This window comes from Eutrema salsugineum, unplaced genomic scaffold, assembly GCF_000478725.1.
Source record: "Eutrema salsugineum unplaced genomic scaffold, Eutsalg1_0 scaffold_12, whole genome shotgun sequence".
Lineage (NCBI taxonomy): Eukaryota > Viridiplantae > Streptophyta > Magnoliopsida > Brassicales > Brassicaceae > Eutrema > Eutrema salsugineum.
In genome coordinates, this window is record NW_006256895.1 from 7,266,775 (window position 1) to 7,290,517 (window position 23,743).

Below are 23,743 nucleotides of genomic sequence, written 5' to 3' on the forward strand. Positions count from 1 at the left end.
TTCTTTGTCAAATTGCCATGGCCTCCCAAGGAGCAGGTGACCGGCTTGCAGGGGTACAACATCACACGTGAATTGATCACTATACCTTCCAATGCTGAATGGCACAACAACTTGCTCCGCAATACTCACCTCCGTGGTATCATTGAGCCATCTTAATCGGTATGGGCTTGGGTGCTTTGTCTTTTCAAGACCTAACTTGTCTACAAGATACTTGCTAGCCACGTTAGTACAAGAGCCACCATCTATAATGAGACTACATACCTTGTTTCCAATGCTACATCTTGTATGAAAGATGTTTTCTCTTTGGAGTGTCTCGGGGTCACTTAGAGCACCAAGAGATCTCCTTATTACCAACATCTCTCCAACCTCAGGGAAATCGGTTACCTCTTCTTCTGAGTCAGTGGCTTCTAGCTCGGCCTCATCTTGTGACTCATACTCTCCATTGTCTCTCAATACCATTACCCTTTGATTTGGGCATTCTTTTGCAAAGTGACCTTTTCCGTGACACTTAAAGCATGTTATATCTCGAGACCTTTGATTAGAAAACCTTACCTTGCTCATGTTGAGCTTGCTTTGATGGCCCGGAAGCTGGTTTCTTGAACCGACTTTCCACTTCTATAGATTTGCCTTTGTCCATCGGTTTAGAGAAGGGTTGAGTCCAAGTAGACTTTCCTCGGTTAGTGGCCGCTTTCTTCTTGAAATGCTGCTCGGCTTGTATAGCAAAGTGCAGTAGATCCTCCATGTGCTCATAGTTCTGCACTCTACTTTTCTCGCCATTCTATCTTGGAGGCCATCAACGAATTGGGCCATCAATGTCTCCTCCGAGTCTTGAAGCTCCAATCGATTTCTGATGGTCTCAAACTCCTCGTAGTACTCTTCTACGGGCCTGTTTCCCTGAGACAACTTCCGAAAACGTTTCTGTAAGTCTCTAAAGTAATAAGCGGGCACATACCTCTTCCTTAGGTGGAATGTCATGTCCTCCCAAGTGGTGATCTGGCCACGTCTTAGCCTCCGTCTTTCAGAGACTTCTCGGTCCCACCAAGTGAGAGCATTGTCGGTCAGCTGTGCGACGGCTAGAGACACCTTCTTGGCTTCGGAATATTGGTAGTAATCAAAGATATGATCCATCCTTCTTTCCCAATCCAGGTAAGCCTCGGGGTTAACCTTTCCAGCAAAGGTAGGTGGTGTAAGTTTAAGATCTTTGCCCCCATGTCTTTCGTCTTCTCTATCTCTTTCACGGCGCTGTTGCTGGCCTTGGCCATGGTTATCCCGTCTGCCACGTCGGTGATTTGGGTCAGGTGGGAGTTCATCTTCGAGATTAGGCATGTCATCATCAGTCTCTTCTCCATCGTGGTCATGTTGTTGCCTCGGTTGATTCCCATTGTTGTTGGGTTGGGCTGGTGGTGGCAACCGTTGTTCCATCAAGTTAAGACGGTCACTCAGAGTCCTCATACCGTCAAGTAGTTGTTGCATGACTTCTGGTAGAGGTGCGGCATTGTCTCCCATGATTGGTGTCTACGTTCAAGAGCAAACAAAGATCAAGTGCAAAGGAGAAATTGAAATACAACTAAGTGTTGTTTTTGGTTCTTTCCTTTTCTTTTAATGCAATAAAACGACGGTGCAATGCTAAAGAAATGTAAACTCTTCTTTTTTTTTTTTTTTGTACGTGATTATGAAAACTTTCCTTTTCTGGCTAACTAGGGCTTTTGACAAAATTCTCGTTCTAACAATGAGCCGCAACTAGTCGATGCTATGAATGATGCTAAGGAGAATGATTCTAGATATATAGATGAATGTTCAAGATGATATGCGATGTATGCAACCGAATAGAACTCTTTTTTTTTTTTGAATAAGTGTGCGACAAGAAAACAAAGATGCAAAAGAGATTTAACCGAAAGGTATGAAAAGATAAAACCTGGTTTTTGGAACCTTTCGGCTCTGATAACAGATGATATAGGCACGGGCCTATAGATGGGGATGGATCCTTGTTGTTGGTTGTGTAACTCTCTCAACAAGAAATGGGTTTGATATGAAAAGAGGATGGAACTCGATCAGTTGGTTGTGTAACTCTCTCTGATTGAGTCAAGGAATGAAGCGAATGATGATGCACACGGTGGAACGAGGGTCGCCACAAAGCTCTATGGACTGAACTCTGATAAGACCGGCGAGAGATGGATCAAACACCAACTCTCAAGAGAAGGATCAAACACCAACTCTCAAACGAATTCAGAGAATTCAAAGGCAAGACAAAAGCTTGAAGAACTGCGTTATTTTATTGATAGTAGGGTAAAAGATACACGGCTGCTTATAAGGGACTTTATAAGAGAGTCCAATGCAGCTTTGCCCTTCTTGGGGACTTGAAGCAAATTACATAAAAAGGACACAACTTTCTGGGAATCTAAAGGAACAGACTCGTGCAATAACTAAAGAAATATTCTAAGACTTAAAACTATGAATGGAACCTGTAAAACAAACCAAAGACAGAAAAAAAACCATATTAGGCAAGTAAATAAACGTATTCATTCCCTTACCTTGGTGGGTTGGATGGCTAGGATGGTCTTAAGTTGGCGTGATGCTGATGCTGAATAAGGACACTTCTTTGTTGGGTCGGAGAAGTGGTAATTCAGTTGTTGGGCCGTCTTGTATGAGATAGGCTTCTCCTTTATTAGGCTCTTCCAGGCTTCTTTCTTGGACCGTGGCCTTAAAGCTTGGGTACAAAGAGTCTTCTTGCTCGTGGATGCTAAGTAAGGCTTCAATAGCTTGATTAAACTCTTCTCTCAAGACTCTAGTTCTGGATCTTGTTCTCGGTCCTTGTCTCACGGCTGGTATAGGTGGAGCTTGTGGTTCTATGCCCTCATCATGAACCCAACCTTCCTTCAAGCCAAATGTTTGTGAGGATTGAGAGGCCACCTTGGATCAAACTTAGCGGAAAGTGTTATGTTTAGAGCGATAAGGACAAGCCTCATGGTGTTTAGTTCCATCATCAAGGAACTGAGAGGTTTTGGTTAGAATCAAGTGTGGGGGAATGGTCTGTTGGTGAGAGTTTAAAAGAGAGATGTGTGGAAAGTGGAGAGTGGTAAGAACTAGGGGATGGAAAAGACAAGAAAACGGTTTTGGATTTTGGTGTTCAAGAAAAAAAGCTCTTGTGTTTAAAAAGAAAAAGATCTAGCCTCTAAGTAAAAAAAAAAAAAAAGATAGAAAAGAAGCCAAAAAGGTTCAAGTGCTTAAAAAGAATAGAAGAGATGCTAGATAGTGCAAGAAAGAAGTGTAAGACTTTGAGTTAAAGGCATTTCAGGTAATGAGGTGAGATGAGTTATTGCTCTTGTATGCATTGGTTGCTTTTTACCTTTAACCTTCTGCCAAAGTTTGATCATTCAAAAAGGGGAAAACGACCTATTTTCCCCTCTAAAGTTTTATATAGTAATAGATCCACCCAAACTTTCGACATCGATAGAGATCCCCATAGTTTGAAAAGTTAAAAACGTATTTCCCCACAATTTGAAAATTCCAAACATATTTAAACTTTCAAACTAAAATCCACATATATCACGGTTGATTTTGGTTTACTATTTATAAAAAAACTTAACCAATTGGAAACAAAACTAAACCGTTTCTATAACTCAATTGAAATAGGTAAACCAAAAAATTATCATACCAGACATCGAAACCCAAACTCATATTTTTTATACGATGAACTTAATTGATAAAATCTTCTGTCATGTGATTTTTTTTGTCTCTGATTAAAGCGAATAGCTTTGCCTTAAAAACTTTTCTTCTTATTTCTCTCTCGCTGCGATGTGTTGGTGAAAGCACACATTTGTTCTATGTTAGTTGATGATGATCAGACTTAAATTGCATCTACGTTAAGTGAAAAACTTGTAAATTAGTTGAATCTGGAATCTCCAAGAAGAAGAGATCTGGAATTACACGGCTGTAAAATAGACATACGTAAATTTGCTCTCTTACAGTCCAGCTCCACCACCACCATAGCCATCGTAGTTTTCTGTGGGACCCACTTATTTTTCGACGTCTCTCTCTGTATATAATTTGTTTTACATCTCAATTTTATTTGTGTAATTAACAAAAAAAAGTTGTATAAAACGGTATTTGATCGCAATTTTGCTACCCACATTTCAACACAGTTCTATCTGGGCTGTCTCTGAACCTCTTCTCTTGTCTCTCTTTCCCCTTTCTCTCCGTTTATCAAAGACCCATTTGCTTCTGTTAGTCAGCCGGTAAAATTCCCAGAAAAAAAATCGGGTGAGGAAGAAGACTTTTGGCTGGATCGGGTGGGTTGGTTAATTAATTATTTTTGGTTAAAGTTGATTCAATTTGTAGGATATAATTTAAAATTAAGTGGTTAAAATCGATTGGAACACTATAAACAAAATTAAACCGTGTAAACCAAGATTTATGTGTAAATATGTTTTCAATTTTCAGATTGTGGGGAAATACGTTTTTAACTTTCAAACTATGGGGATCTATGTCGATGTCGAAAGTTTGGGTGGATCTATTACAATATGAAACTTTAGATGGGGAAATAGGTCTTTTCCCCTTCAAAAAGAGATCTCCTTGCTGCATTGAACATACTTAAGCATTAATGAGATCATTTTAGTCTCATAACCTCACCCTTAGCTAAACTTTGCTTGTTTGAACATCCATTGCTTGATTCACATGATAAAGAGCTTAATTAATGTTAAAGGGTTGAGGAATAAGAAAGCTTGTGGAGATCATTGTTGAGTTTGTTGCATCAAATTAAAGTCTTGCATTGCATTTTAGAATTAGCAACTTGGACCCTGAATTTGAATTCTCTTTGTGGTTTCTTTTCTCTTCATATTGGAAATATGAACTCCCAAGCATTCAACCTCTCTTTCTCATTTGTTCTTTTTGCTTCAGGACAAGCAAAGGACAAGTGTGGGGGAGTTGATATGTTCATAAAATGTATCATTTAGCTTGCATGTTTTAGCCCAACTCATGTCTTATTTCATGCATTTTAGGTCTTTAGGTATTGTTTTAAGACTTAGGGGTTTGCATTAGGTCCAAGTGAGTCTTTGCATGGTTTGGAGTCTTAAACAGGTACTTTAGAGCCTATTTGGAACAGAACAGCTGAGACCATGTGTTGAAATGGAGTTTGGAGGATCAAAACTGGTGAAAACAGCATGTTGGATTCTATCGGAAATTCCCTGTACCGCAGGAAGAAAAACACCGGCTAAAATCCTTACCAGGCGAACTTTTATCGGCCAAAACCCCATACCGCGGGAAAGGAGTTTTATCGGGTACTGCTTGTGTCTAGATCGTGCAACTATTGGCTAAAATGCTTATCGGGTGGAGGTTGGCTCGGTAAAATGCTATACCGAATCAGAAGAGTATTGGCTAAAGTTATATGCCGAGGAAGATGAGTTTTACCGGATAAAAATTCTTACTGCAGAACAGATTCTCGGCCAAAAAGCTTACTGCGTTACATGCAGACTCGGCCAAAATCTCTGGTTCCCGACACCCATCAAAGATGACCCGTCCGGGGAGTCTTAACATCCAATTTGGCTTCCGTGATCTTCCTGAAAGTTGGAGAAGATTGAGTCGTGGTTCCATAACAGTTGGAATCAGTGGATTCAGATCAGTGATCTGAGAGTTATAGCCATCAGAAGAAATACCTGTCTCGCTTGCATTCCATACCGATCTGGTGTGCTTTAAAGGTAACGCTGGACGATGCCCTTTCTCTCCGATTCAGTTTCGGGGACCTACATCAAGATCTCAGAGCTTTGAATCTTCTTCACAGAACACCTGAGATCACTCGATTTGGAGCTCCGAGCTGGGAGATAACATTTCCGGGGTGAACGTGGGTCCAGAAGCCTCTTTTCTGATCGCTTTGATGCACTCTAAAGATTGGCCGTCCGGTAGACCTTCCAAACCCCGGATGCAAATGCGTTCTTCACCAAAGTTTGAGCTATTGGAATGATCGTACACATGAACTTGGTTTCATATCATTTTGAGTTGTGAGCTGAAAGTTACAAGAAGCAGAAGACACACATATCAGTTCGGGTTTCAAGGAGCAAATCTGTGATAAGTGTTTCACAAGAACCTCGGCTTGGACACCTCGGCATACCTATACCGAGGGTAGCTTTGGTCTCTACCTCGACCATAGGCCTCGCCATAGCCCAAGCCGAGGCATTTTATCATCACAAGCTTCTTCTGAAACGACTAAGTATCAAGGCTGTGATCTTCAAAGTCAAGAAATTCTGCTAAGTGTTGGGAAAGACCCTCGACCAAAATACCATGGTATGGCTATACCGAGGCTATGTTTATGAAATATTTTGGTCAAGCCTCGGTCATTTACCTCACTTAAATTTGTACCAAGGCAAAGCATGGAAGGAGGTTTAAGAGCCTGAATTTGAATAAGTGTAAAACACATTGGCTCAAGACCCTTGGTACATGATCAAGCCGAGGGTGCTTGCGAATGAACTTGGCCAAACCTCGAATAAAGACCTTGGGATAGCTTATACCGAGGCATTCTCATGCAGAGTTCAGCTCATAAACACTTCTCAAATCAAAAACTTTTCACGAGAAGATCAAAGACAAGGATCCATGCAAGATTCAAGGGTGTTCTTCCACTTTCAATCCAGATGCAAGGCACCCGCGCCATAAAGACCTCGGCACAAGACTTTTCAAGCCGAGGGTCTGACCCAAAGACCCAGTAAGACCTGTTCAGTACCCGGTTTGTTCCGGGCTGACCCGGTTCACTTTTAAAAATTATAAATAGGATTTTGGCAAAAACCCTAATAATGTTTTATGCCATTTTCGTTTTCCTTTGCCTTTTTAGTGTAAATACCTTGGTTCTAAGAGATATCTCTCATTTCTTAATCGATTTTAAGGGTGTTTCTTTGCATCAAATAATTTCTCCATATCATTCAAAGCTTCTAATCGTGCTTTACATCACTCCTTGCAAAAGATCAAGTGTGTTAACTATGATTAGTGAGTAGATCCATCTTAAGGTCTTAGATAAGTAGGTTAGGGTGCTAAGATGTTAGATTAGAGAGTTTAGGGGTTAGATCTTGCATCATCCATTCTCTAAAAAGCTGTTCTCAAAGCTAGATCTTTGCACATCACTCTGGTCTAGATCTTGGGCATTTCCTCACCCAAAAGGTGTTTGTCGAAATGCCTGAACCAAGCTTGTAAGAGTTTTAAGTGTTTTTCATCATGAGAGTGATTGTCTAATGCTTAAATGACTTATTAGACTGGTTCTTAATGCTTGTTAATTCATGCTTCTCAAATGGAAATTTGGTATGAAAGAGGATTAGCATAGAAGTTTAATGCCTTCATGAGAGGATTATCTTGCTTAAGAGTCTATGTTAAATGGTTTTGCTTGATTGTTTGTTCAGTTAGCTCTCTAGTTTAGCATTAAAACACCCTAAGTCCCTAACCATCTATCTTGTCTAAGGCCTTTCCCTCATCACATTCATATCATCATCATCTGTTTATTGTTATTGCTTGCTTTAATTTACTTTAATCACTTGTCATTGCCTAGTGTAGTTTTCAGTTTAAGCACTTGTTACCAACCAAATCACTCATATTGCTTGAATTAAGAAACTATCTCATAGATAAGTGTCTAAACCACATTGTTGGATTGATTACCTCTTATTCTACAACTGATTAAGGGGATTGATAACCTCCTTAAGAGCCTAAAACTCTTAGTTATCACCCATCGTATTATTTGGCAAATCGACCAATTTTTCAAACAGGGGTCATATTTATAGTACTAACACTGGACATTCGGATATGTGATTTGGTTTGGTTCGGGTTTCTCAGATTTCAGTTCTTTCAAGTAGGCATGTATTGGACCCATATTGGACCAAAATTTTGTTTAGAACGGTTTGAGTCAAAGGTCTTATCTGGTTTAGATTAGTTTTGAGATTTATAAAGAATATTGAAAAGGAACGAAAATTTTTGGGTCGATTTAAACCCAAAAACACAAATTAGTGTACCTAAAAAACTAAAATATGTTTTATATGATTCCAAAAATATCACATTGTTTAGTTGCTTACCCAAAAGACAAACTTTGATTCAAAGTGTTTGATGAAAAACATAACCAATCTTCAAACTTTGAACTTCAAAACAAGAGAAGATGGACCAAAAATTAAGTTCCAAAGTAAGATATCACGGAGAAAACATAACCAAAACATGTAATAGTGAGATCAGAATATTTACAAACTAAGAAGAAAACTCCCTGACGTACACCATTTTTAAAGAACAGAACAGAGGCATTTGTTAACAAAAGTTTGGTCACAACTCAGACCACAAGCAATATCAAAGAAAAGGGACAATAAAACCACGAACTTGTACAAACTGCAGGAACTGCAAATCCAAAAGATACGAAGTGATCAACGTATTAGATGTGTTATATGTGTAGTTGGTTATCTGAGATGTATAGTTGACTATATGTGGTTATATGCTACATCTGGAGACAATCTTTTGTGAAGTGGAGACCATCTTTTGTGAGTATATTAATACATATTTTACCATTATATTCTGTTTTATTATTTTTTTATCATGTATATTTTTGAAAAACTCCTATATAAAGAAGTGTGTGTTTAGTTGTAATCTCCCAGCTCTCATTCTTCATTTTTCATCTTTTTGTAAAACGTCATAAGCAATTTTGCAATCAATACTTAAGAGAATTTTTCAGTTCAAAAATCACTTTGTAATTTTCGCATACATAGTTTTATACTTAAAATTTATCTTAGAGTAGTTTCTTTGGGTACTATTCTAATACAAAGACTAGAAATTAATCCGCGTAATATATACGAGAGATTATAATATCTTAAATAATATTTTAATAATTAATTTCAAATTTTAGTTCATAAATTTTATTTTTATATATAAATATGCCTATAGTTATATCACGCAAAAATTTTACATTCATCAAATAGAAATTTAATTTATTGTTGACTGATGAATTTTATCATATTTTTAAATAATAATAATAAATAGTATAAATAAATCAAAATAAACTGTTTATTAATAATTGAGTTTTGTAGTCTGTTCGCAAACTATAAAAATTAAATTTATCTTCTTTAAAATAGTATAATTTTTGTAAAACTTAGGTTTGATATATAAAAAATAAAAATACAAAAATAAATTATAATATTTAGTAGATTGAATATATACCACCTATTTTAAAAAATAATATTTAGAATTGCAAGATTTATTTTTGGATATTAAAAAATTAGAATCATAATCTTTTCATATCGAAGTAATCCGTCTATTGAACTTATTTGTATTTTATTATAATATAACTTAAAAAAATAATTTTAATATATATTCTTTAATGATTCACACTCCAAAAAAAAAAAATCGTGTCAATTTTTTGGTAAAAATAATTTTTGTCTATAATCAAGTAACATAGCAAATTATACTTATAAAATATTTCACCATTTTTCAATATCATAATTTTAATCTTGACTTTTTACATTATTCATTTGAAATCAATAACATAAGAAATTGTCATATTTTTAAATTTAGAAACGTAAATATACTCAAATATATGAGAAACAAAAACTTTCCATATTGTTTTAAATAGATTTGAAACACAATTATATCCTTTCCTATTTTAGTTATTTTTGTTATTTGTAATGGCATTTCATGTAATAATTTACACATTCAAGTTCATTTTTAAAAATGTCTACTCAAATAATAATATAGAGATGTAAACTCGACTACACTCTCCCAACTACCAATGTTCTTTGCTTGAGGACACCACCATATCATATATCTGTTGCATCTGTTTCTATGATGTTTTCTAAATCTTGATCCGCTATATGCACACAAATTATTTCTGTATTAAGGTTAGGATATAAATCTTATACGTAGTTAAGACATTCAAGGAACCTTTGTAATTAGGTTTTATCCAAAATTTTATCTCCAAATTTATTTGATTTTTATGGGTATTATTATATTTTGCGATATGTAATGGCCTAAAAAATCTAATTTTAATTTGAGAATTAATAAGGACATCTACGTCTTTGAAACGACAAAACCATTTTCTTGGCAACATAAAAAAAAATTCCTTAAATTTTGAAAATGTTTATCAGAAGAATTTGAAAATATTAAAATACCATCAATGCAGACATTCAAAATTTCGAATATTCAGAATATAATATCTTTCATGATTCTTTGTAATTCTGAAAGTGTTTTTTTTTTTGCATTATACTCCACTGGTAAATGCTGTTTTAGAATCATCAGTTTCAGAGGTTTGAATTCGCCAAAATCCTGATGAAAGTCTTTGAAGTAAATATTTTTAATGGTAGTGGATTCATAAACAACTTTAAAGCAGTGTTTAAAGGTATGTGATTTCATTACTAACCTAAGAGTGCCTCTCTCTATCAGAATTTTTATTAAAAAAAAAAAAAAACAGCACAAGACTAAGGTGATCTTGATATTGAAATTGGACCTTTGTATGAAATATCAATTTTTTTTTCCATGATGTTTTTCTAATTCAGAGTTCATTTTTATTGGACGAATCTTAGTGGAAATTTCATTTTTATTGAAGTTTTCCCTTAGTGATAAATCAACAATGTGTTGTTTGTGATTCTAAAAGTTTGTCGATGAATCTGAAAAATGTCTTTTTCAAATAATCTATCTTTCAATTTTTTTTACCTCTTTGTAATCAACATATTTTTTTTTACATCTTTGTAATCAAAGCCTCTTTTGTTTTTTGTAGTAAAAACTCTGATTTTTAAAATTTCAAAATTGAATGTTTTAAAGAAATATAAGCAATTTTCTTGTCTTGAATAAGCTTTAACTAGATTAAGACTTTGATTTTTTTTGGTGTTTCAAGAAATTGGAAAGGTAGTTTTTTTTTTTTTTTTGGTTTTTGAAAGAAATGGAATCATTCATGGCTTTGTATGGTGTAATCCTATTACTAATCAATGTTGAAGCTAAATGACTCTAAATATGTCCACAGAGGATTAAAAATGACAATTTTATTGGTCCACATCAATATTCAAAATTAAGAAAGTTTTCAAAAATTAATATTATTATTAATAATATATATATATATATATATAAATAAGGAAATTATGTATAAAATTTCCATTAACAACAAAAAACAAAAATAATATTAATTAAAAACATTTCTTACACTGTAGCTATATGGCCTTGCAAGCTCACTGTCGAAGACGACACAGAGTGGATATCCTCAATGCTATTGAGGAGGTGATTCATGTGCAGAAGCAAAAGGGTATTTTGAGTGGTGACGACGTGTTTCTGTGGAGGCGCCGTAATGACAGATTCAGCCAGCGATTTAGCTCCAAAGACACGCTCTCCCTTATCAGGACAGCGCACCCCACCTGCGATTGGGCGAAGGGAATTTGGACAGATTCATGTGTTTTCTGTAAAGCGCAAATGGAGACTCGAAACCACCTTTTCTTTGAATGCGTTTTCACGGAGAAGGTATGGAGCAGTCTAACTCGGAAACTTATGGCCCCTCACTACACAAACAACTGGGACGAGATCATTGATCAACTTCATCACGCTCAGCGGGAGTTCATTATGCAGTGGTTAATCCGATATGTTTTCCAGACTACTCTATACACAATATGGAGGGAGAGGAATAACAGAAGACATGGCGAGCAAGCTAACTCGGACAAGCAGATTATACAGAGTGTTGATAAGCAGATTCGAAATAGACTCACATCTATTCGAGTACTGGGTGATGCTCGATATGAGGGAGGAATGGAGAAGTGGTTCTCAACCAGATAAAATGCTTTAGAATCTGTTTTTTATCTTTCTAGAACAAACAATTTCTGTTCATTGCTGCACACGTTGTAAAAATGATGTTTTTTTTATTTGAATAAATTAACATTCTATTCAAAAAAAAAAACATTTCTTAAACAAAATACCAATTTACTTAAATATAAAATAATATGCAATCAATTAAGGAAAAAAGTAAATTTTAACACTATTTTTCGGTTTTTTTATAAAACTGATATTAAAAGAATAAAATTGAAGATGATGAAAAAAATCTTATTTTCTTTCATTAGAAAAAAAAACATATACTACTTTTTTCTTGTCAATACTATTTTTATTAAATAGTAATTGATTGTTTGGTAATAGTTTTAGTTATTTTTTTAGTAAACTAACCTACATGCATTAGAAGAATTTAAAAATATTTTTACGAGTTGAAATCATAAAAAAATTAAAATAATATTTACTATAACATAAAAAGAAACACATATATTAATATATGAAGATAAATGGTGGTTAAACATAATGTAAAGGTGATTATTTCAATAGAAAGGACTCTCTCTCTCTTCTCTCTCACGTATCTTTTAGAGAGAGAGGTGAATTCCGGTCATCAGAATCTTTACCGGAGTTTTCGGTTTTTGGTTTTATAGTTTCCGATTTTGATCGGATTTATTTTCTATTTATCGGATTTTCTCTTCCGTTTTTCGGATAATAAGTTCCGACTCTGTTTGGACTCCTTCATGCTAAGTCCGGACTCTTTTCCTTCTGGGATTTCGTTACTGGTCGTGCCTTCTCCTTCTCGGAATAACCTTTTTTTCTTTTAAGTTTTGTTACAGATTTCTTTTCTTGCTAGGATTAATATCTTCGTTGTTTACCTTTTGCTCATCTCTCAGAGCAAACATAATTTAAAGGTGATAATAAGTTTATGAAAGATATTTTAGTATATATCAAAAAATTAATTTAATAGTTTATTAAAGGGTAATTAAAAGCTATCAAGTAAAATTTGTATTCATTAAAACAGTAAATAAGGAATTTTTTTTTTTCTTGGTTGTCAATAAAAAATCATTTAGAAGTTATTACACATATTATGTTACTCGACAAAAGCTTGGTATTTACCAGTCTAAGATAAATTTGACAAAAATTTATATTAAATTCATCGATCTTTATGATTTAAAATTAATTTCATATTTTACTTTTTATTTAATTTCAAATTTTTTTATATTTATTTACTGTCATAGTTTAAAATATATAAAAGCAAAAGTTGTGTTTATTAGTTTTCTTTTAATTTAGAACAAATCAACAATTTGTATCGACTAAACTAGTTAAGGAAACAGAATAATTTTTAACTTAATTATTTTTTCATAAAAAGCATATATAACAAGGATGCAATTGATGAAAAAAAAATATTTTCTTGACTAATAAGTGATATATAGTACTTTATCTTCATGTTAATACTAATTAAGTACTATTTAATTAGTTTGTTACATTTTAAGTTAGTTTTTGTATACAAAATATTAAGCATTCGACAAAATAGTATGTTTTTAAAGTGGCACATATATAGATTTAAACAAGATCGTTGAAAGTTGAAACCTCAAAATCTATATATAAATTGTGTGATTAAAACTAAATTATTTTAATATATTACAACAAATTAAGATCTAAGTAAATATAAATGTTTAATTATAATTTTTATTAATATGCTAGTATTAAAAAACTACCCACGCGTAGCGTGACATGTGTCATTGTTAAAAAGTTGGATCTCTCAACGTGAGCGTGAGCGTGACATCTGTTATTATTATTTGAGAAGGACACTTTAAAAGAACCTTTACGTCATATTGATAACACCGTATTTTGACAACTTTTATGGATCGTTTTGAAATACTTTTTCTATGTTTTTAATTGCTTTTAAGTACTTTTATTACGTTTTTCTAGTATTTGTAGTTCCAAGACTCTTTTCAGGTAACTTTGGGAAAAGCTTAACAAAATGGATAGAAAACCAGATTTAAGCTCAGAGTCAAACCGTCAGAAGTTCACTCCCGATTGAAGGCCTTCTCACCGTCTGATCCAGCTCAAATTTGGAGATCTTAAAGATGGAAGTATCAGCTTTCCAGCACACTTTACAGCTTGGCAATCCAACGGTTCAATCAAAAGATACGCGAAGAGCAAGATGTCCCGTAAACCAGCCGGCAAGCGTTTCCACCCGCGGCCAACAGACCATTCCCCGCGGTCACAACCACCGCGACCGCGGCCAGCTAATTCCGAACCCAAAGGCCCATTTCTGAAGCCCATATCATTTTCCTAGCCTTGATTCCGGAACCCTAGACCCTAGAGATGTCTTGAGCACTATAAATACATGTTTTAGGAACCCTAATTCGTATGACCTCATATGTTCTTATTGTTTTAGAATACTTTTTAAGTTTTAGGTTTTAGGGAGAGAGATATCTGTCTCTTGAACCCTTGTTCTTTCTTTTTCAATTTCGGTTTCTATTCTACTTTTTAATACTATGTTTTTGATTTCGTTTATTATGTCTGAGTAGTTTTATTGTTGGGTCTAAGGGATTTTCGATAGGGTTATATATGTTTGGTGAGGATTCTATTGGCTATTGAGCCGAATTTTAGAACTTTTTCTGCTGAATTCGTTTTTACTGCATGAGAGTAGGGTCATGAACTACAAACTGATCCAGATGCTTGGTGACACGAAAGTATTCATCCGGTGTCAGATCTAGTTTGGGAGAGCAAAACAAACATAGGAGTGGAAACCTACCTATGGGCGATTTGTGAATGCTGACGAGTCTTAAACATAATGCACCTCTTCTTTTCCAGGGCCAGAGTGGAAACCTACTGGTCAGGGTTGAGAGAGATAGTTGTCTATGATCACGACAGTGGCGTATTCATACGTCCGTGACTGCAGTTCGAAAAGTTTAAGCTAAGATCTTATCAAATTTACTCTCTAGCAATGTTTTGAATTGTTCATACTCCTGAGAAAACTTCCCTGAACCCCACCACCTCTTTTCTTATAGATTTACACCAATTTTCATTCAAGCTTTAGTCTAGTTTCTTTACTCTTTCAATCGATTTTCACTTAGCAATTAGGTCTAGCCGTTTTTCTCGTTTTTACCCGTTTTCGTTAAGTTTAGTTATTAGATCATTTTAATTCCCGTATTTTCTCTTTAGGATTCATATTTACGTTTTAAACACACCACCAAAACCCTCACAAAACTCGTCTTGTTCTAGACTTCCTTACTTTATATTTCTTTCGAGGGCTTTTGCAGGAAATATCCTCCTTCCATGTGGATTCGATCCCTAAGTACTACAATCGATCAGCTGTGCACTTGCGGCTATTGATTTCATTTAGGGTAAAACTTGACACCCTCGACACACACCGCATCAAGTTTTTGGCGCCGTTGCCGGGGAAGTCACGCGTTTTCTTTCCCGCAAAACCCTAAGAAAGGTTGGTAAATCTACTCTATAACCCCTTTTTCTGCATATTTCCATTTTTCGGTTATTTTTTTTCCATTTCAGAAGATATGGATCCTATAAAACGAAATTACTACTATGAGGGAGGTTTTTACAACACTCCTCAAGCCACTCGAAGCCGAGAAGCACAATACATTCTTGACTCTCCTCAATGGATCAGAATTCAATTCCGAACTACCACACAAGAGGACTTCGCAGCCACAACAAACCAATTTGCAAAGGTTTAGAGGAACAAGGATTCTACTGGGACCACAACCCTTATTCAACTTACAATGCCCACGGAGCTATCCATGATCATCTCTTTGATGAAGATATGTCGTCTGTCTCCCAAACCGAGATTGATGATATGCTTCAGGAGCTCAATGAATCTATGGATGACGGGTATTGGGTATCTTGTGAAGTAGATGGAGAATCCTCCATCAAGTTCGTTATAAAGAGGCCATCAAATGAAATTCCTTTGGATCATCACGTCATGGAAGCCAGTCATCAAGAAAAAGGAGAACCTATTTCTATCCCTAGTGACGATCTCGTCTCTACCGATTCATTCAAGTGTTTTGGAGACGACAAACAAGATCATAAGTCCCTTCCTCTTGATGAACCAAAGCCTTTTTCTCCTTCAGCTCCTCACCACCTTGACTGTAAGACAGACCACGTGGAAGATGAGACACTAATAGTGACATCAAAACCACCATTGGAGGCGCTTTCTAAGACGAAGGATTCCAGGAAGTTTGATGCCCCATTCTCAATCAAGGAAGTGAAATTTCGTGATTCTCTTTGTGATACTGGACCTGCTGTGAATCTCATACCAAAGGTCATTGCAGAGAATATAGGTATTTCGATTTTTCATCCCTCTAAGATTTATATTCACTATGGAGATTTTTCTGGTGCAGCTCTACTTGGTTCCAAACCAGAATTGCCTTTTCAAGGGAAAGGTTGTCTTGTTTCTACTGGTTCCCATGCAATGGAGATGAGAAACAATGCAACAAAACCCTAGATACTTGGTACTTCGTTCCTAGCATCTGTTAGAACACTCATCAACTACCTGCATCAACATATGAGTTTCCTAAAGATCAACAAGAAAACCCCATACCCGGTGATTACTACAAGGAACTCTCATTGTTTGGTCATAGGCAGCATAGAAGATCCAATATTTGACCCTGGAGGAGCTACAAAGGATGTTGGATACGTTCTAGAAAGAAGAGCACCCAAAGAAAACGCCGGATTTACAAATTTGACAAACAAAGGTATTATCTTATGCACACCTTTAACCAATGCTCATATCAGAGGTGATGTAGACTTAATTGAAGCAAGATTGAAGTTTAATTGAAGCAAGAGGATCTGAACATCTTTCCTAGGACATTCGGCACCGCTGTCGCGTGTGTGCTACCAGCGGCCAACCCATGTTTCTCCGCGGTCGCGACACTTGCACCCGCGGCCAAACCACCTTTCCCCGCAGTCGCGACACTTCCACTCGCGGAGAATGCTCTTTATACCGACCCTTGGACAGTTCAAGCCATAGCGACACCTCTCCAACCAAATTGTCCTCACCTTGGATTCTTAACCATCTCCAACACTTCAGACCATAAAGAATCATCTGTCCTTGTATCTTGCAACATGGTTCAATGTCATGAAGTGAGAGAGACCTTATTCACCTCATCATACAAGCATCTAAGACGTTCTCCTATCACAAGTGGTGTTGAAGACTCATGCCTCAATGGAGCTCCAAGACTGATTTTTGATCCTGGAGGAGGCTACCATCTCGAACCTGAGGACAAAATTTCCAATTGGGAATGGCGTTATAAGGGATATACAAAGGAAAGCAAGGAGATGTCAAAAAGACTTGTCTCAGGAAAAGGTCTTCTTCATTGGACTAAGCCACGTCCAACACCAAAAGTCGAGCTAAACGACTTAAAACATAAGCGCTTAATGGGAGGCAACCCATTTAGGTATTGTTTTCTTTAGGATTTTTCTTTCTTTTTCTATTGATCTTTTTCGTTTTCTTAGTTTCAGGTGTTTCTTATAAAACAAAAAAGCCAAAAAAAATAAAAAAACCCGAAAAAACCAAAAAGAAGGATGGTCCCTGACTGCTCGGCCCAGTAGGAACCAAGGAGAAGCAGGAACAGGCCGCGACATAACCCCCCGTGGTCGCAGATGTTCTGACTGCGGGAAACACCTCTTCGACCGCGGCCGCGTCTTCCTGACTGCGGCCGAGCACCGGTTTGTCGCGGTCGCGTGGCTCCTGACCGCGGCAAATGGTCGTTGAGATCAACCCCGACCCCAAACCACCCACTTCACCTCATTCCACCTCACCAATCCCCACTCCACCTCGTTCATCACCCTCCACCACCTTCATCACCACCTATCACCTTCCCAAACCTCTTCGAATGAATCCGGTTCATCTTCACCAGCATCCCGGATCCAGGTAAGTTCTCTTTGGCCTTACCAATTCGATTATCTATGCATTTTTCTCATCCAATCTCGACTTGTTTCACACTGAGGATAGTGTGATTTTAGTCTGGGGGAGGATTTCATCCCTTTCTAACCACTTTTCTTTCATGAGTCTTGCATTATCTACACTTTTTGCATTTTCCTTAAAGTTTTTCAAATCGGTTTTCAAAACAAAATACGTTTTAAAAAGGGAATGGTGAACATGAATCAATGATAGTTGACTGTGTGCTTTTAGACTGTTCCTAGTGACATGCTCATTCATGATTTAGGACTAGACTAGGCGGTAGCTAAGCACATTTGAAACGAAGTACCCCAGAGGAATTTGAATGATTTCGATTTAGATTAAGGGATACACTAGCTCTGTTTTATTTGGACTTAATTTGGACTTAACTTTCTCATTGAAGCATTAGACCAGGGAAACGAATCTTACATTCAGGACTCCTTTATCCTTTTACCACTCTCTGTTGATCCTGAATGGCTAGTTCATCTTTAGCTAGTTCTCCACCTTAACCAATCCTCTTTCAAACCACATGCACTCTTGTTTTCTATTGTCTTATATGCAGATAAGTGCAAAAACGTTGGAGAGAAAGAGGAACGACGCAGTTTTCAGTCACCAAGGACAAAGACCTGCGATTTGCCGGAAAAGTTCCCGGAAGGATTCAACATAAGTGGAAGCTCAGTTTGCCTTACAAAAATCTCAAATTTTGGTACAATCTCGTCCTCTAGTCTCTGTCTCTTTAAAAGGCATTTTGTTTAAAAAAAAAAAAATTCCAAAAATAAGAAAAGAAAGGAAATAAAAGCCTTAGAGAGTCTAGAGAGGTCGAATTTTAAGTCCCAATGCAACTGGAGTTCGATTTTATGGAGTTTTAGAGATCACTTTCTGATTCCCGGAAAGAATCTAAGTCTGGGGGAATTAGCTGTTTACAACAAAGGAGGAATGATTATGCAACAACATTTGGCAAGAAGAAGTGACTGAAAATTGCGGTCATCAACAGGTCCTTATCTCTCTTGTGGTTTTGCATATTATCTTGCATCCTCCAGATTCATCAGGTAACCCAAAACACTTAACTCCACCACTTAAACAGCCCTTTAATGCCAAACGCCGTCTACCCTAGATGATGTCTTTAATGAGAACTCACTATTGAACTTAATGAATGTAGAGAGCTAGTTGACTAAAATCAAGATTTAGATTGTTTAAATTTTGCATGACGGAAAAAGTGGACTAGTATCTTATGTGTATTGGTAAGAATTTTCTAGACTTAGTTGTGGATTGATGCACTATCTTTGGTCCTAGTTTAGGAGTTCATGTCTCTGAGATTTGTGCATTCCCTATTTTTGTTTTCACTTAACCAGTTTAGGCTTTTGCTTTGTTTGAGGACAAACAAATGTTTAAGTCTGGGGGAGTTGATAACACTGTATTTTGACCACTTTTATGGATCGTTTTGAAATATTTTTTCTATGTTTTTAATTGCTCTTAAGTACTTTTATTACGTTTTTCTAGTATTTGTAGTTCCAAGACACTTTTCAGGTAACTTTGGGAAAAGCTTAACAAAATGGATAGAAAACCAGATTTCAGCTCAGAGTCAAACCGTCAGAAGTTCACCCACGATTGAAGGCCTTCTCACCGTCTGATCCAGCTCAAATTTGGAGATCTTAAAGATGGAAGTATCAGCTTTCCAGCACACTTTACAGCTTGGCAATCCAACGGTTCAATCAAAAGATACGCGAAGAGCAAGATGTCCCGTAAACCAGTTGGCAAGCGTTTCCACCTGCGGCCAACAGACCATTCCCCGCGGTCACAACCACGGCGACCGTGGCCAGCTACCCATTCCCCACGGTCAAAACCATCCCGACCGTGGCCAGCTAACTCCAAACCCGAAGGCTCATTTCTGAAGCCCATATCATTTTCCCAGCCTTGATTGCGGAACCCTAGACCCTAGAGATGTCTTGAGCACTATAAATACATGTTTTAGGAACCCTAATTCGTATGACCTCATATGTTCTTATTGTTTTAGAATACTTTTTAAGTTTTAGGTTTTAGGGAGAGAGAGATCAGTCTCTTGAACCCTTGTTCTTTCTTTTTCAATTTCGGTTTCTATTCTACTTTTTAATACTATGTTTTTGATATCGTTTATTATGTCTGAGTAGTTTTATTGTTGGGTCTAAGAGATTTTCGATGGGGTTATATATGTTCGGTGAGGATTCCATTGGCTATTGAGCCGAATCTTAGAACTTTTTCTTCTGAATTCGTTTTTACTGCATGAGAGTAGCGTCATGAACTACAATCTGATCTAGATGCTTGGTGACACGAAAGTGTTCATCCGGTGTCAGATCTAGTTTGGGAGAGCAAAACAAACATAGGAGTGGAAACCTACCTATGGGCGATTTGTGAATGCTGACGAGTCTTTAACATAATGCACCTCTTCTTTTCCAGGGCCAGAGTGGAAACCTACTGGTCAGGGTTGAGAGAGATAGTTTTCTATTATCACGACAGTGGCATATTCATATGTCCGTGACTCCAGTTCGAAAAGTTTAAGCTAAGATCTTATCAAATTTACTCTCTAGCAATGTTTTGAATTTTTCATACCCTTGAGAAAACTTCCCTGAACCCAACCGCCTCTTTTCGTATAGATCTACACCGATTTTCATTCAAGCTTTAGTCTAGTTTCTTTACTCTTTCAATCGATTTTCACTTAGCAATTAGGTCTAGCCGTTTTTCTCGTTTTTACCCGTTTTTGTTAAGTTTAGTTATTAAGTCATTTTAATTCCTGTATTTTCTCTTTAGGATTCGTATTTACGTTTTCAACACACCACCAAAACCCTCACAAAACTCGTCTCTAGACTTCCTTACTTTATATTTCTTTCGAAGGCTTTTGCAGGAAATATCCTCCTTCCCTGTGGATTCGATCCCTAAGTACTACAATCGATCAGCTGTGCACTTACGGCTATTGATTTTATTTAGGGTAAAACTTGACACCCTCGACACACACCGCATCACATATGTTATTAACAACTTTGCCATGCTGATGTGTCAATCTCAGAGAGCTTCTCAATGATTTTTTGAAATTAGACTCAACTTACTAGATTAATTACATTTTATGCCATTAACATTAATTTGATTATAGATTAATTTATATCAAATATATATATAATACTCAAATATTTAATTTGTAAATATATTCTCTCTCTCTTTCTATTTTTTATCAACTTATTTATAAAAAATTAATACGCAATATTACTTATGTTACTAAACATTATTTTCTTATCTCATATTTCTTTAATCTTAATTTTGTTTAAAATAATCATATTATCTATTTAATAATAATAAAATCAAATATTTTCATACATATTATAATTCATATTTTTTCTATCAAAGCAAAATATCTTAATCTGATGTTAGACCGGTTAGATAGAACATATTAATCTACTTTTGTATATTTAATGTGTAATTTTATTCATATAAAAAATACTACTAAAATTAATTATAAAATCAATAATTATCTAACATTTATGTAATTTTATTATAGAATAAATATAACTTTGATATCATTATTTATTTTTGCATAATCATCATATATATTTGTAATTATAAATATCAATTAACATTTTTATAACGATAATTTTATATATATTATATTTGCATATTCGAATAAAAGAATTAGGGTTAATATTTACCCCGCACATAGTGTGGGTAATCAACTAGTATTATATAAAGTTGGATTTCTCAACGTGAGCGTGACACATAAGCACATTTATAATTCACGAGATTGTGACATGTGTCATTGTTAAAAAAGATCACGTCATGTGTTAATATAATAATATAAATTCTCAATTTTTAATTATTTATTTCAAAAAAAGAAAATAATATATAGTTTTTTTCTAAATGGATAGTAAACTAAAGTAATAGAAATATGTTTTTGGAGCTTTCTTTTTTATTTAAAAAGAAGATTTATCAGATTTATGAATAATAGAGACCAATTTTCATTTTTTTAACTGGGAATAATAAAATTTGTGAATAATTTAACTAGATCATAATTTAGAATATAATTATACAGATCATACTTATGTGAGTTATCACTTTAAAATCTAGCTATGTTTTTCAAATAAAAATGACTAAAAAGAAAATAATAAAAGAAAAATAGTAAGTACAATATAATGAAAGTTATAGTTTTGGAACTTTACCATTTATTTAGAATGATTGTTTATCAGATTTATGGATAATATGAATTAGTTTTTAATTTTAATTGCAAATAATAACACATAAATGGTAAATAACTTAACGGGATCTTAATTATACGAATCATAACTATGATTATGCGAGTACTTAAAATTTTCAGTCATGTGAACGTGACATGTGTGTATCATGCTTAATTAAGATCCCGACATAGGTAAAAGTATTTTAAGTTATTTAGTTTTAATAGATATAGATAAATAACAAAAATAAGTAAATAAAATTGTATATTCGAAAAATAGAAACTAATATAATGAAAAAAGAAAGTACGAGAACAAATAGAAACTACAGAATCAAACAAATGTAAACTATTAATCTATATAAGATTCATAATATATTAATTACTGCTTTATTAAATTATATAAGATTTGAAATTTTGTTTTCTGAACTCTTTCATTCATTTTAAGAGTTTTTTTATTGCTATGTATGAATCAATTTTGAATTTCCTTAATTGTGAATTAGAAAATCTAATTATATGGGTCTTATAATATGCGGGTCATCAATTTTGACCTAATATCTGTGTATCATACGAGACATAATCTAGTTAGATTTATAAAGGGTGTTCCTAAAATAACATTTTGATATATATCATCTGTGAAGAAAAAATGCTGTTTTGATGAAAATATTATTTTTTGAAGTAAAGCTTCTGCTTTAGATGTTATAGGAAATTTAGAATTATTATCAGCAGATAATTTTTTTCTTGTGTTTCTAGATAAATGCATTTTGGGACAAGCCCAGACTTGATACAATTTAGATCAGCACATGTATCAAACAAAGTGATTGTATCAATTTTGTAAATTAAAAAAAAAAAAACAAGTGTGACTCTTACTTTATATTTTCAGGAATTATTTTTTCTTAGAACATAGAGGAAATCATTAGGGGCAGAGTCTAGAAATTATATTTGTTACTTCAAAATGAGATCATCTTCTATGTTATCCAGGTCATCATTGATGTGTTCTTTCAAACTAGAATCATGACTACCTCTGATAGAAGATAGAATTAAGTGAAAATACTTGGGATCTCTGTTTTTTTATTCTTTAAAAATTTTGAAATCATTTTGTACTTTTTAATTTCCTACCTAAGATCTTGTATTGTTGTTTTAGAACTATCTTTCTTTATTTTGTTAAGAATTGTGGTTACATCATAAGATGATTTGGAAGATGTTGGACCATGAGATTTTCATAGATTTTCAGTGGCTTTATATCTTTTTCGTTTCAGAAAGAAAGAATATTTTCTAGGAATTTTTGTTTTATTTGAGGATATTGAAATCGAATCAGGATTTCAAGCTGGAATTCTTGATATTTCATAAGTACGCTAATTTTTTTTCATCAGATTCTGAGGTGGATGATGATTTTTTTCAGTGTTCAAGAAGGCGTTAGGCGCTAGGCGGGCGGTGATACACCGCCTAGTGATGTGCTCAGGTTTTAACCCTAGTTTTCTGCAAGCGCACAGATGTACGTTGTAGTACTTAGGGTCGATCCACTGAAGACCAAGTAACTGCAATACGAGTTTACTTGAGTTGAGAACTGAGCTAAGATGAAAATATGGGTGTTTGTTTGGGGGTTGTGAACAGTGACGAAAATTGCAAATAATAAACTTAAAAACAAGTAAACAATAAGATCAAATCAATACGAGAAGGTGTTGGGCTTTAGGGAATTCACCGGGAATCATAGACTAGCTAACAAGAGAATTAAACATAGAGTTTTCTATAGATGTGTTCCTGAAATCAAACTCAGACTAACCTACTCACGTAGTATTAATCACAAATCAATTCACTCAGATTACTAAACTCACATTCAGTTCTCTAAGTTTCTAGACAAATTAGTTTGATAATTTCACAAAACGCTT

General features: G+C 35.1%; 1 protein-coding gene across 1 annotated transcript; it reads left to right on the plus strand.

Moving 5' to 3' along the window:
* Positions 1–11,145: 11,145 nt before the first annotated feature.
* Positions 11,146–11,754, plus strand: LOC112089159. The gene has a single exon (XM_024160137.1). The coding sequence runs from the start codon at positions 11,146–11,148 to the stop codon at positions 11,752–11,754; it is 609 nt and encodes a 202-aa protein (XP_024015905.1).
* Positions 11,755–23,743: the final 11,989 nt, after the last annotated feature.